The sequence below is a fragment of the Nyctereutes procyonoides genome, unplaced genomic scaffold (genome assembly GCF_905146905.1).
Source record: "Nyctereutes procyonoides isolate TBG_1078 unplaced genomic scaffold, NYPRO_anot_genome, whole genome shotgun sequence".
In the NCBI taxonomy this organism is placed as follows: Eukaryota; Metazoa; Chordata; class Mammalia; order Carnivora; family Canidae; genus Nyctereutes; species Nyctereutes procyonoides.
This window is the reverse complement of record NW_026575136.1, coordinates 37,238,761-37,254,164: the sequence shown is the minus strand read 5'-3', so window position 1 is coordinate 37,254,164 and position 15,404 is coordinate 37,238,761. Positions and strand designations below refer to the sequence as shown.

Below are 15,404 nucleotides of genomic sequence, written 5' to 3'. Positions count from 1 at the left end.
CTTCATGTTTAACAAAATCCAGAAGAAAATTTTAAACTACTACTAAAATACAAAAAAAGAAAAGAAAAAGAAAACACCTGAATAAATGGAAATACACACCCTATTATTTGGTACAAAGACAACAAGTTATAAAGACATCAATACTCACTGGTTAAATCACTTAAATACAAATACCAATAGGATTTTTTAAGAAAACTAGCGCTCTGGAAATTTAGCAGACGATTCCAAAGTACACATGAAAAAATAAGCATGTGAAAATGGTCAAAAATACACTTTAAAAACAGTGTAACTGGGGAGGACTAGGCCTGCCAGTTATGAAAGCATCCTACAGAGCTACAATTGTCTGGTACCAGAACACATGAAAAAAAAGACAGGTTTGTACACAGAACACAGTCAAGACCCATGTAGGTCTGCAGGTATAAAGAACGGAATGGTGGCATGGTGTTTGGACAGCAGGGTGTTCATCTGGAAACAAAAAATAAAACTGAGTCAAAGATTTAGTTTAAAATAGGAAAAGTATGAAAGCATTGGATAAAAGAGGTTATTTCCCATAACATCAGTGTTGAAGTCTAAGTCTTATACCCATCCAAAACCCGTGACACGCTGACAAATCTGGCTATAGAAAAACAAAACATTTCTCCCTTTTCACTCAAAAAGACAAATCAGAGAATATACGCTATCAAAATACTGTCATCCTCAACATATCACAGCAAATAAAAGTTGACTCAGTCACATGGAAAAAATGCAGCCCTGGCTCTTTAAACAGGAAAACTTGCTCAACCTTTGATTCCTTACAAGAGAAATGCAATTAAAACAATAAGAAACCATTTTTAACCTATCAGGTGAGTAAAAAGGATCCCCAAATTTTGACAACAATCTCTTCAGAAAGGATAAGGAAACAGGCACTCTGCTATGGTGTCGTTCGGAGTGTAGACAGACGGACTACAAAGAAGCAAAATCACCAATATTTACAACTGTAAGTATGAACAAATTTCTTTTCCTTGTTATCAAGCACATTAGTGATACAAATAATGAAATCTGAGTAAGACCTGTGGACTGGATCCATGTTAACACCCTGATGTTGGGCAGCCCTGGTGGCTCAGCGGGTTTAGCGCCGCCTTCAGTCCAGGGCGTGATCCCGGAGACCAGGGATTGAGTCCCACATCAGGTTCCCTGCATGGAGTCTGCTTCTCCCTCTGCCTGTGTCTCTGCATCTCTCTCTCTGTGTGTCTCTATGAATAAATAATTAAATGTCAAAAAAAAAAAGAAGGGTTATAACACCCTGATGTTGACATCTGTCCAATGATTATCTAGGACAGTATATCTTGGCCTTAGGAAATATACACTCAAGTATTTAGAGCCAAAGGGATAGTACACAAATTTATATTTATTATTATTTGTATTAGCAAGAGCTTGCAAATGACCTAATTAATTATATATCCATAAAATGGAACCATCTCTAGACATTTTGTAAAACATCAGGTGGAAAAAAGTCAACTACAAAAAAGATATATAAATATATACAGTATCCCCCCCATTCCTATTTCTGCTATAGAAAAACAAAACATTTCTCCTTTTTCACTCAAAAAGACAAATCAGAGGAGAATATAGGCTATCAAAACAATCTAATACATACAAAAAACAATCTAATACATAATATATAATATGCCCTTGCTTGTTTAAAAGATAGAGAACCCCAGTGGCGGTGGCTGCCCTGGGGTGGGGAGTGGAGGAGCGTGTGAAGGACAAGCATGAACAGAGGACTTTTCATCATACATTATTTTAGATCTTTTGAAATATGTGGCATGACAAGTTTCATCTATTTAAAAAATAATTTTAAAACACATGTAATTTTATTTTTAAAATAATTTTAAAACATCATATTTCTTTGAGCAGTCAGTTATCACATGTCAGGCACTATCCTACACAGCTTACGCAGATTTTCTCATTTGGTTCTCTCCCATTTATCCTGTCATTGCCCCATTTTAAAGATGATAAAGCAGACATTTTAAGTTTTATTTTATTTTATTTTTAAGTAATCTCTACACCCAAACAAGGTGCTGGAACTCACAACCCTGAGATCAAGAGTCACACACTCCACCTCCTGAGGTGGCCAGCTGCCCCTAAAGATGACATCTTGAAGGTTAGCTAACATGCCCAAGGTCAGCTGCCAGTCAATGGCACAGTCAAGGTACATATTAAAGTCTAATTCTAGAGTCTGAGTGCCATTTTCTCAGAAAAGTCTGTCCTCCCAGCTTTACCTCAAGGAGAGCATTCACTATGTGCCAAGTACTACTGAAGGCATGCTCCTGCCTTGGAAGGGACTTAGCTGTGGCAACAAAACCACGCACCTGCAGCAGGGCATCAGTGATGCTGAGATGGCAGCCTGTACTCGTGCACAGGGCAAGCAGAGGCGATGTGGGTTCAGCTCATGGGGACAGGAACACTTGGAAACATCTGCATCCCAGGGGCACCTGGCCGGGTCAGCTGGAAGAGCCCACAACTCTCAACCTCAGGGTTTTGAGTTTGAGCCCCACCTTGGGGGTAGAGATTACACACATACATACATAAAATAAAAAATAATAATAATAATAAGTGCACTTGAAAGATAGCAGGACTTGGACTGAAGTACTTTTACGAGGCAGAGAAGCAGCAAAAGCCGGATATGAAGTTCTGGAAACAAAGTTCACAACGGCCAGAGTGTGAGATGCCAGGTGGGCACCAGCAAGAGTCAGAGCTTGCGGCAGCAGGTAAGTCGAGGGAAACCTTCAGGCTATGAGAGGTTCGCAGCAGGTTCGTATCCAAGCGCGTCCTCCTCACTCTTCAGTCAGGTTCCACACAAGAGAAGCTACTGGGGACGCAGCCAGCTCCATCTTAGGCACCAGCTGTGGCCACGATGGAGGACGAGAGTGATGAGGGGACAGGGACCTGGGCACTGCAGGTGGGAGGCAAGGGTGAGTGATGCTGGACTCGGAGCACTCCGAGCTCAGCAGCAGGGACGGATGGACAGACAGGCTCTTCTAGGGCGAAATCCAAGTGCTGGCTCCACACAGGCCACAGCACCCTTGGCTCATCTCCAGCAGTTAAAGATCGCCCCAGAGGCCGCGGGCCTGCAGGAGCTGCAGCCCGGGGATGTGCAGTGAGCAGCAGAACATCAAGTTAGATACAAATACTGAGACCTGACTAGTGCTCAGCAGCAGCTAATCAGGGAGACATCCATGGCTCAGGATTCAAGTTCAGGTGCTGAAGCTGCAAACAGGGAAGAGTCTTCCCTTAACTTTCTGTCACCGAATATTTCACTAAATGGCCCAGGTTGGGTGGTTGTTGCTATTGCTGTTGGCGACCGGGAGTTGGCCTGCACTTCTGAACCATCAAGGCCATGGACTCAGCTGGTGGGTCGTGGTGTGACGCACACACATCCGAGGAGGCTGCAAACGTACCCTAATAAAAGCCCCTGCAGAACAGTGCCTTCCAAACCTGGTGGAGTCGTGGTGCCACATCTTACCAAACCACTCAGAAGTGCCATGTCAGTGTCTATGGCATAGCTTACCCTCAGAGCTGGTGATGGGGTCTACAAGCAGCCGGCTAAGCCATATGCCCACGGGACTTCTACAGGAAGAGCCATGAGCCCACTTATTTGAAACTATACACAAACGAAGAGACTCTAATGCACAGAGTAGAAATGTTGTGTCAAGTACTAGTCTATCGGGCTTTTCAGCATTGATCAAGAGCATGATGTTAACTTCCTAGCTAGATTGCCTAAGCCAGAAATGGAATGGGGTGTCATGGGTAGCTGGCTGGACTAAATTAAGAATGTTGAGATCAAGGATGCTCAAGAGGCAACACTGGGTACTGAAACCAGGAGTGCTACTGTCATCATGTCATAGCTCCTAACTCATGAGGGTGATGACATCTCCTCTAACATTATTAGGATTTTTATGATTACTTCATATTTTGAAACTGCCTATAATGCTGTCAGGGTAGCAAAAGCTGCCAGATCTTATGAAAAACTGACTCGTGCTGAAGAGCATGAGTCTGGAAATGAGGGTGAAGATGGCACTACGTTTGTAAAGAATACAGAACAGCTAACGTCATTGTTGGGCATGGTCACGTTTCCCCAGAGCTACTGCTAGCTTCTGAAGCTGAGCCTCAGTCTGAAGCTGAAAATGGGTGGGCTCTATGCTGTATGGAAGCGGAGTTGGCAATACGACTGCTCAATAGGTCGCCAGAAGCTCTTCCAGCATCTCACAGTGCTGCCTCCTCAGACGGTGTTTCAAGAGCCAGCGCTCAGCAGAACAGGACCAGAGCTTTGGAAACATCAGAGTTAGTTCTTCTCAGAGTAGATCCGAGTTCTTCAAACTGTTGCTAGATAGATGTCTTTGCTGCTGATCCCAACACATCTTCCATGGATTATGAGCATCTGCGGCCTTCGGGTGCAAAGGACAGAGCAGAACTGCTTACCTGCTTCCAAAATTTGTCAAAACTCTCCACATAAAGGAATCTTTCATTGAGAATCATCTAAATAGAATATAAGACTCTTTAGAGCTTTCACCACCTCAGAATGGTGACCAGTCCTTATTAAGCAGCTATGATCAATTCCTCATTTATGAGACAGCTGGAATGCTGGTTGTTCACAGTGAATGCCCAGCAAAAAGAAAGCAAGCATTCAGGGAGGGATCTCTTAACGTCCGCCCATGGAGAAGTTACAAATTCTCTTAGAAAAACTAACGTGGCCGCTGGATAAAGAAAGGCAAGCATCCCCAGCAGATGGAAGGCACACTATTGGACGTGCCAATGGGACCCACAGAGCTCTCTGCAACAGAATGAGAAAGAGAAATGTGTCTGTTCCAAAGTTCACCTGGACTGCTGGCAGATACACTTGCCAGCTCTCACTGTCCCTCACAAAGGGACACTCTCAGGAGAGTTCCCACTTTTCTCCATTCCATGCTTATTTTCCTAGAGGAAGAAGTTCTGTTCATTCCATCTACCTCAGAGCACTCACTCAAAGACTGTAGCAGAAGACTTTAATCAACCAGATTACAGCCAAATGGAAGACACGGGACTCCTTGTTTATACCACATACGGTCGGTGCCTCTGCTTCATGAAATTCTGCAAGGGCTGCTCTGAGGAGAAACAACCAATCTGCTTCAGAGTCCGCCAGTGGGATGAGCCAAGTCAGAGCAAACATGGCACAGAAGACGTTACTGAGGAGCAGTTCAATATTCAGACCCAATTGCACAGTGGATATGCCCCATCACACTCTCAAAGCTGGTACACCTCCAGGGAAGCAGAGACAGAGTTGTGGGGCTCACTAATTCTGTTCCCCAGCACAGTGCCCCGGCGTATCTCCCAACACCATCACGGTGAGCCTCTGACCTGGCAGATGCACACAGCAGAGGCCTCACCTGCGTGTGTGGTGACCCTGGACACAATCACTCTGGGAGGGAACCCTCAGTGCTGGGTCTTCAGCAAGAACATCTACCCTCCTAAGTAGCTCCAGAAATAATTCAGAAGTTTTGGTAAGAGCTCCAGAAGTGGGATCCCTGGGTGGCGCAGCGGTTTGGCGCCTGCCTTTGGCCCAGGGCGCGGTCCTGGAGACCCCGGATCGAATCCCACATCGGGCTCCCGGTGCATGGAGCCTGCTTCTCCCTCTGCCTATGTCTCTGCTTCTCTCTCTCTCTCTCTCTGTGACTATAATAAATTTAAAAAAGAGAAGAAAAAAAAAAAAAAAGAGCTCCAGAAGCCTGATGCTAAAGTTCTTAAAAATGACTCAAAGGTGTCCCTCCAGAGAGCAAAGTCTTAACAGCAGCTCTCCCTATGCCCACTTTATTGCTGGGAGCTCCAGCGAGTGATTTATAAAGAAGAAATGTTTCTGTGTCATTCACACTGATCTTTTTAACACTGCTGTGAGCTTACTGCAAAATATGCATTATGATTTCTCTGTAAAGTGAGTGTGATTCTCCCCAAAGACAGCTAAGTGACAACTACGGAAGTTGCTTTACATGCCAACTCAAATTGTTGCATATAAAAATACTTGAAAGTATGAAGCAAATACAATAATCAGAAGTAATTTTTTTCTAGATAGCAATTATATTTAAGTTGTTTTAACATCAATGTACACTCTATAAAAGATAATGGTTTTATAAATTAACTGATTTAAAAGTAAATGCTGGTGTTATCCATTTTTTTAATAAAGAAGTATATATTATTAGGTGAAATCGAAAAAATATCACTAGCCAAGAAATTAAAAAATGTGCCATAAAGAAAAAACAGAGGGGAAGAAAGAGACAGAGGGAGACAGAAGGGGAAGAGAGAAACCAGAGTAACATGGAAGCCCCGGCAGAAGACATGGTTTGCTTTCCATTAATCAATTACTATGATTTACCACCTCAGAGATTAAAGTAGAAAAACATGTGATCATACCAATAGAGAAAAAAGGGCATTTGATAATATTTAACATAAGATAGGGGGGAAAAAACCATCTTAGAAAACCAAATACAGAAGACAGCCTCTCAAATCTGAAAGGTCCAATGACAACATTTGTAAAAAGATAAATTCAACTGTGAAACATTAAAACCATCCCTCTAAAAGTCAGGATGGGGGGCCTTTGGCCCAGGGCATAATCCTGGAGTCCCAGGATCGAGTTCCACATCGGGCTCTCTGCAGGAGCCTGCTTCTCCCTCTGCCTGTGTCTCTGCCCCCCTCACTCCCCACTCATTAAAAAAAAAAAAAAAAAAAAAGGCAGGCTGGAAGAGGACCACTCTCCATACTTCTATACAACCCTGTGGCAGAAGTCCAAGCCAATATACCAAGAAGAGGAAAACTGCCATTATTCATACACAATATAGTATCTACATGAAAAACTCAAAATAATTTCCAGACAAACTGCTACAATTAACAATAGAAGTTGACTGGTTGCTGGATTCATGATTAATATATAAAAGAAAATTTAATGCTAGAACGCTGTTTTTTTCTTTTTTAAGATTTTATTTATTTATTCATGAGACACACAGAGAAAGGGGGGGGGGGGAGGGCAGAGACACAGGCAGAGGGAGAAGCAGGCTCCATTGCAGGGAGCCTGATGTGGGAATCGATCCTGGGACTCTGGGACCACACCCTGGGCCGAAGGCAAATGCTAAACCACTGAACTACTCAGGGATCCCCATAGATAGTTTCAAAATTATTTTTAATATAGAAAAATAAATGAGCAGAAACTGTTACTACGATCCTCGGAGCAGAATGCTCTCCTGCCTCACCTGACTCTCACTGATCCCTGTGGGCTTCACTCCATTTCAATGAGGACTTGGTTCTCATCCCTCCAACTCAGTCAATCTTTTACTTTCTCACTGTGGCCCGCTGATTTCTCCCATCTCTAAACACAGGGCACATCTTTAACCAACAATCTGCCTCTGTGACCTAAAACTGTTGTTTCTGCTGTGCATTGCCCATGCACTCACTGTGCACTGCATCATGGACACCTCAGACCTAACTGTCCTTCCCAGTACACCTCATGCTATGCTGTGTTATATGTTCTATGTCACAGGCACTCAGCTCAAAGCCAGCTTACCATTTAAAAAAGTAAAGGTCTTAAGATAATATTTATATCTAATTATAAATGACAACTCAAAACAGAACCTAAACAAAACCTCATAAACTCTGAAAATTGTACACAAATGAGATAAATCATGAGATTTTCAACTAAATTCAACCATGCCCAAATAAATGAATCTTTTTAAAGTTCTCTATCCTGTATTATATAAAAAGCAGAAAGTAATTCAAGAAAGTAATTCATTTATCTGAACTATGAATAAAAAAATCCTCTTTATTCACAACATAGAATAAAGGGAAAGAAAAGCATCAATAAAAAGAAAATATCAATCTTTTGAGTTATTCAAAGCAGATATAAAAATCCAAACATGTGCATGCATGTTGTTTTTAGAAAAGAACAACAGTTGCAAAAGTTCTTACCTAGAATGAATTTATACTTAACTCTCTGTCAATGTTTTGAGTCATAATTTATCAGAGCTGCATGGACTTGCAGGTTACAAGCAGCAGAAAAAAAAAGCAGGAGGAGGGCTGTACAGAGAACTAGAACCCACATGCAAGGGGTAACACACAGTATTTTTGAGGGTTGAGAACTAAAGCCCCCAGCATCCTGGAGCCCGTGCCCCAAGCTGGCTGCCAGGACACCAGCCTATCACGGCACAGAGTAGGAGTCAAATTCATGACTCAGTCGTCAGGAAGAGGCTAAGGTTTCCGGATCACACTCTGGTCCAAGAAAGTAAAATCTCTGTGGCCTCGAGAAAGATCTCCACCCAGAAGAGTTCTGCCCCTGTCATCCTTAGAGGAGTAAGTTACCTGCTTTCGAAACACCTTTTATCGTGATTTCCAGAGAGCCAATGTCTGACCACAATAAATATCAAACTTTGTGAAATTTTAATAATAATCTGTATGTCAAGTTTTATGATAAACATAAAAGCGCTTGCTAAATTTTTAATCAATATATAAAATACCTCTTAAAATAACAAAATAAATTCTACTAAAAACATTCTCACAGTGATGCCTGGGTGGCTCAGCAGTTGAGCATCTGCCTTTGGCTTGGGGCATGATACCGGGGGGTCCTGGGATAGAGTCTCATATTGGGCTCCTGCTTCTCCCTCTGGCTGTGTCTATGCATCTCTCTGTCTCTCATGAATAAATAAAATCTTTAAAAAAAAAAAAAAAACACTCTCACAGAACTACACTGACAGCTTCAGTTGGCAGAGTGTGTACAACCTGGACATGTGATCCAGGCTAATTTGAAGCTGCTAAGAAGAGGTGATGCTCATGGTCTACTCAGGGTGCCAAACAGCACTCAACTCCCCCTGCATGGCAAGTTCCAGAAACAGTCACTACAGTAAACGTGTCCTGCTCCCTGAGAAGTTTCAACCAAAGAAATACCTTTCTATGGAAGCATGTCCCCAGTGATCCTTGCACAATATGTGAGGGATCAACTAAAAAAAAAAAAAAAAAAAAAAAAATGCTGGCTCTAACTCGTACTGAGGATCACGTTTAATCTAAAATTCAGTAGAACTAGGTAAACTTGCTCAGTCATCTACGTGTGTGTTTATTCAGACACTTCACAAATTAGCCAACATGATCTCTGTGAACCCCACAGCAGACTGGTCCATATTTGAGTCATGTGCATGCTTCGCGGAAATCCTGTCCTGCCACCAGCTGAGGCTTGGGGATGCAGAGTGTCCTCCTCCAGTCCTGGAGCCATTTCCTCTCGGGGTCCCCTGGGAGAGCACCTGCCAAAGTCTGAGTGCCGTCTGAGGTATGACGGCAGCCAGCACCCACCCACAGGAGGTTCTACAGGTGGCATGTGTCCACCCTTTATCAGGTGCACAGGAAAAAACGCAAGGTCACTTATTCCAAGAAGATTTCGCACAGCGAATAAAAAATGCGTGGAAATGGTGCTTTTCCCCCCTTCTTTCCTCCCTGGACACCAGGAATCCCTGGATGATAAAGTGCTTCAATTCCATCATCCTGGTTTTCACTTGGGGACAAGGGGGGCAGATCAAGGGAAAGAGAAGAGCTACCACATTCTGTGGGTTCACACGACAGCCCACCACATGCCAACACTGAGAAAACCTTCTCAGAGGGAAGCCCTGTTCAGTGCTCCCAGAGCTGAGTGTTCACTGCTCTGCCTACAAGAGAGGGCTCGCTCCCCAAGACACCATGAGGGTCCCTAAGGAAACACATCTAGGGAACCATTCTCGCCCACAAGACGGAAACCCCTTGCATGGAGGAGGACATAGCCACGGCCGCCCCGGAGCAAGAGTCATCGTGAGGCCCACAGGTGCTCAGGGGCAAACAGAAGGGATGCGGCCACCCAGCAGCCCACACATGGGCCTGGAGGCTCAGAAACATCCTGGGCACTGTGGGCACAGGTAGCAGCAGCATGGTGCTTGGTGGCCTTTGGAGGAGGCTGTGCGGCACAACTGACCAGCTGCCAGAGCTCACAGAGACAGTGGGAAGGAGGCAGGGAAAGAGCACCCAATGCAGACCAGCCTGTGGAAAGGATGGGCCTCGAAACCCGTACTGTTCAGGACCCTCCCTGTGCTATCAGTGTGCACCCCGAAGTCCAGGGTGGGGGCAGGTTGTGGGGAGGGCAGCAGCCAGAACACTGGGGAGCTGGAGTTGCAGGGACATGGGGAAAACGGCCGAGGGTCCAGCCCAGAGCTGCGCTCACAAGTCTGGCGGCGGCGCTGTGGGAAGGGGAGGGCCAGACATGGTCAGCACACGGCTGCAGGGAGCAGCAAAGACGATCCAGGAACAAGCCCGAGGGACTGTCAGGAGAAGACAGCAATCACAGGGAAAGATGTTACAAGTGTCATGGTTTCTAATTTTAAATATAAAACAAATAGTTCGATACTATCAGAACATTCAGCAAACATACCTCCTTCAAAAAAAAAAAAAAAAAAATAGGCGTATCAACATGCCCTCCAAAACACGCAAACCTTAAAGCATATTAAAATTACCAGGCAGAAATGGTGACTTCTTCTTTATAATTTTTTTTTCTTTTTTATCCAACTTCTCTGGGCTTTCTTGTTCTTTTTCCTGCTCTGCATCTGTGGGGTGGGTCTGTTCACTCGCAGTGTGAGGAGCATCTGGATTTTGGCTCTGCGCAGAGGACGTCCTGGCGTGGCTGGTGTCGTGAGCGTGTGCTGCAGCTGGAATTGAAGACAGCCCACTGTTTTCTAAGGCTTGCTGAGACAGAACAGAACTAACAGGTTAGGAGGTGGGAGGCCCAAATCTGCCTGCCAAAATCAATTACAAAGATGCAATAAGGCTTTACCCAGAGTTCTAACTCCACCCTACCAGCAATGTGAAAACCTGCACTGCCAACAGTCACTTATAAGACAGACTTGCAACTCCTTGAAGCTAAAATGTCCCTTCTGATAACTGACATCTCACCTCCACAAAATACGGAATGGTAAATCAAAACAAATTGGAATTAATTATTTTGACATCTAGAAATTTTACTTCAGACTACTTTGCCTAACTCTAAACAGATCTGGGTTTAAGTTAAATGGGTTTTAAGTTATAGTAAGTTTGCCCTTAAGACCTCGGCTGCCATGCTCTCTTCCTCCCAACTCATCCCCCCAATAGTACAGACAGGACACAGGTTAGTTTTTATAACTGGTAACTAAATAGGAAGGATAGGGCAGGCCAGCTCTGTTTGCAAACATAGGATCTGAGGATAAAGCTGGGCTGGTGGAGAAAAATTAGAAAAGCGTGCTTTGCCCCACTGCCTTCTTCTCTCCATCCACACGCTGATAAGAGAAGTGGAACTGACTCTCTCCAATAGTTACACAGGATATAGGAAAGTTCTAAAAAACCTATTCTTCTCAAGTAAATCACTTACAGAGAAAACTAAGTTTTTAATTTTTGCTAAATTTACAGATTAACCATTTAGAACTCTGCACTGTCCGTAAACACGTCCTATGTTCCGACAGGATGCTTTAAGTTAGGACACATATTTAATGATGATTCCCCTTTGACAAGACCTGATGATTTATTTTTCGGTCTCGGACAAGCACGGACAAGAGCACGAAGGTGCACCTCACCTGCAAAATGTCCTGGTTGATGCCCACCGTGATGCTGAGCTGCTGGCCGGGCTGCGGGGGCTGGCTGGACTCGGCCGGCCCTGGCTCCGAGAGCTCCAGGAGCTGCTGGATGACGTCGGTCACGGCCTGTGAATTCTGCTGGCTTGATGCGGACGTGACGTGGACTTCCGTCTGCTGGAGAGGTAACGTCTGGAACAGTGTGGCCTGAAACACAGCAGCAGCAGCATTGAAAATGTCAGAAGTATATTCATTTGTACTTCAATTTGAAAAAAAAAAAAGACAGGAAGAGGCACATCTTCCTTATGAGCATTAAAATCTAACAATATCCCAATCATAAATTTTAAATAAAATGCCTCATTGATTTTTCCATTAGGCATAATCAGGCCCTTGAAGGAACGTGCTGAACAAACTGTCACACTACTTGTTCCAAGGATTCATTAAGTGGCAGCAGAGGCGATCAGCTCAAGGTGAGGGTTTGAGTTCACAGGCCTCACTTTCGTGCCTTGCCCAGTAAAACACAGAAGCAAAAGGGTTACAAAATAAAGAAAATAAGAGAGCCAAAATAATTCAGGAGATTTCTGAAAGAGGGGCACTGGAGGCAGAAGCGCTCAGGAAAGCCACAGCCACAAAGAGCCAAGGAGAGAGCCGCCCTGTCTCCCCAGGAACTCAGGAGTCTGAAATGCCACATGGAAGAGATGGTGGGAGCCAGACACAGCATCCCTCTGATCCATGAAGGTGCACCCGGGGCGCAGGGTGAAGTGGACCTAACACACCCTGCAGCCCCAGCCGGGGTGCGGCTCAGGAACTGGGGACACAGTGTGCAGGGGGCGGGGGTATAAACTGGGAGTCCTTTTTTCTCTCTGCCAACCTGAAGCTGCTCTAAGAAACAAAGTCTATCAACGACGAAGCTAAAGGTGATGGAAAAATACCTAGGGCTGACCATGAGCCCCTTTCCCCATCCACAGAAGGGATGATGGGCACTTACCCTGAAGCAACAAAAATGGGGGATCACCCCTAAAAGAGATAGAAATGAATTCCTGGGGAGCACCAGGGCACCTTTTGTGGCACTTAGTTCCCCAATGGAACAAAAAGTCCCTACGTGCTGCCACCAGGACCCCCGAGTTTCACAGTTGGTTCCCGGCCAAGCACAGGTCATGGAGCCCTGGGCATGCCCCTGCTCCATCTGTGCACGATCGGCTCCCACATGGGCAGCCAGCTGTCCAGAGTCACAAGCCCTACAGAGCAGGGAGGATGCCGGGAGGCCCGAAGCAGATCACGCGAGGCACAGAAGAGAACTTTGAAAAAGGAAACACTAATTAGGTTTCAGGAGAAACTGCACCAAACCAGCAAAGAAAGAAGCGATCAGATCACAAAGGACGAGTATTAGCAGCTTCAAAAAAATTCAATGGAAGTTTCATAAGACAGAGTAGAGGAAAACCCTCAAAAGTGGAACAAGAATCGGAAACTGTGAGAGGCAGAATAGGACAGGGAGCATGGGCCACAGGGCTGCCCACGGCTGTCCAGGGCTTCCCAGACCAGTGTCTGAGAGAGTGCCCTTGCATGCTCGGACTCGGGAAAAAGGTAGGGCAGACTCCACGTTTCCAAAGACTTTTACGTTTTTAATGAAAATGTAAAATTTAAGATGATCTGGATTATTCCAGGCGATTAACCATAGCTACATACTTGATTTGCATAATTGCCAAAGAAAATGGTAAAAACGCTAATATTTGATTGATTTACACTTTGAAAATCTTATTTAAAAAACAGTCCCAAATAGGGGGGCAGCCTGGGTGGATCAGCAGTTTAGTGCCGCCTTCAGCCCAGGGCATGATCCTGGTGACCCGGGATCGAGTCCCACGTCAAGCTCCCTGCATGGAGCCTGCTTCTCCCTCTGCGTGTGTCTCTGCCTCTCTCTGTGTATGTCCCTCATGAATAAATAAATAAAATCTTTAAAAGAAAAAAAAAGACTGTCCAAAATAGGACTTTAAGACTTCACAGGCAACACCCTTTTTGAACTTGGCCACAGTAACTTCTTGCAAGATACATCCACGAAGGCAAAAGAAACAAAAGCAAAAATGAACTACTGGAACTTCATCAAGATAAGAAGCTTTTGCACAGCAAAGGATACAGTCAACAAAACTCAAAGACAACCTACAGAATAGGAGAACATATTTGTAAATGACGTATCAGATAAAGGGCTAGTTTCCAAGATCTATAAAGAACTTATTAAACTCAACAGCAAAGAAACAAACAATCCAATCATGAAATGGGCAAAAGACATGAAGAGAAATCTCACAGAGGAAGACACAGACATGGCCAACATGCACATGAGAAAATGCTCTGCATCACTTGGCATCAGGGAAATACAAATCAAAACCACAATAAGACACCACCTCACACCAGTGAGAATGGGGAAAATTAACAAGGCAGGAAACCACAAATGCTGGAGAGGATGCGGAGAAAGGGGAACCCTCTTGCACCGTTGGTGGGAATGTGAACTGGTGCAGTCACTCTGGAAAACTGTGTGGAGGTTCCTCAAAGAGTTAAAAATAGACCTGCCCTATGACCCAGCAATTGCACTGTTGGGGATTTACCCCAAAGATTCAGATGCAGTGAAATGCCGGGACACCTACACCCCGATGTTTCTAGCAGCAATGTCCACAATAGCCAAACTGTGGAAGGAGCCTCGGTGTCCATTGAAAGATGAATGGATAAGGAAGCTGTGGTCTATGTATACGATGGAATATTCCTCAGCCATTAGAAATGACAAATACCCACCATTTGCTTCAACATGGATGGAACTGGAGGGTATTATGCTGAGTGAAATAAGTCAATCGGAGAAGGACAAACATTATATGGTATCATTCATTTGGGGAATATAAATAATAGTGAAAGGGAAGGGAGGAGAGAAGGGAAGGGAGAAGAAATGGGTAGGAAATATCAGAAAGGGAGACAGAACATAAAGACTCCTAACTCTGGGAAACGAACTAGGGGTGGTGAAGGGGAGGAGGGCGGGGGGTGGGGGTGAATGGGTGACGGGCACTGAGGGGGATGAGGACTGGGTGTTATTCTGTATGTTGGCAAATTGAACACCAATAAAAAATAAATTTATATAAAAAAAGACTTCATTATTAGACTTTAATCATTCTCCAGTTTTAGAACTTATTTATGAAAGGCTCCCTAGTCAGGAGTAAGGCAAGGAATCATGTCAAGCTCCCAATATTGTGAGAAAAGACAACAAAACACAAACCGTAAATGCAAACCTAATGCTTAGGAAGTAAACACTAACAAATTTCCATGCTGGCAGGTGCTGACAACACCAGCAAGCTCACAAGGTCCACAGAAGCACCGTCCACAGCGGTGGAGACACATCCTCTACACTCAGGCTCGGCTGCTTCCCACCAACAGAGAGGGTAGGAGAGGTAACAGACCGGGGCAGAGCTGGAGACTCTCCCCAGAACCAGAACACAGGCATGCGAGTGTGTGTCGTACACTCTTACATACATCTCAGAAAACATGATTTAGTTTCCCAAAAGTCTACAGACTCAGGAAAAAATTACCCCTGTCCCATCAGACATAGAGAAATGTTATCTTAAAAGGATCATTGATTCTTAAATGCTCACAGAGGGATAAAAAATATTCAATAGTAATCATCAATAACACTGCAGGAATTACAGTTTCATAAATTAATGATTATATTTTGTGTGATTTTCATTGGTTTCAGATAACAGTCCATAAATAAGGATCATCTGATAACTATTGTAAAGTTTAAAAAGATTGGTTTTCTTTCAT

At 44.3% G+C, this 15,404-nt stretch overlaps 1 protein-coding gene across 6 annotated transcripts in view; it reads right to left on the bottom strand.

The window, feature by feature from the left end:
* Positions 1 to 15,404, bottom strand: part of LOC129495505 (zinc finger protein 236) — a 108,066-nt gene that overhangs the window by 59,244 nt on the left and 33,418 nt on the right. For all 6 annotated transcript variants that reach the window (XM_055303075.1, XM_055303077.1, XM_055303079.1 and 3 more), the window contains 2 exons: positions 11,613 to 11,816; positions 10,524 to 10,752 (listed from right to left, as the gene is read on the bottom strand). In XM_055303075.1, coding sequence (XP_055159050.1) covers positions 10,524 to 10,752; positions 11,613 to 11,816 — 433 coding nt within the window. The remainder of the gene's footprint in view (positions 1 to 10,523; positions 10,753 to 11,612; positions 11,817 to 15,404) is intronic.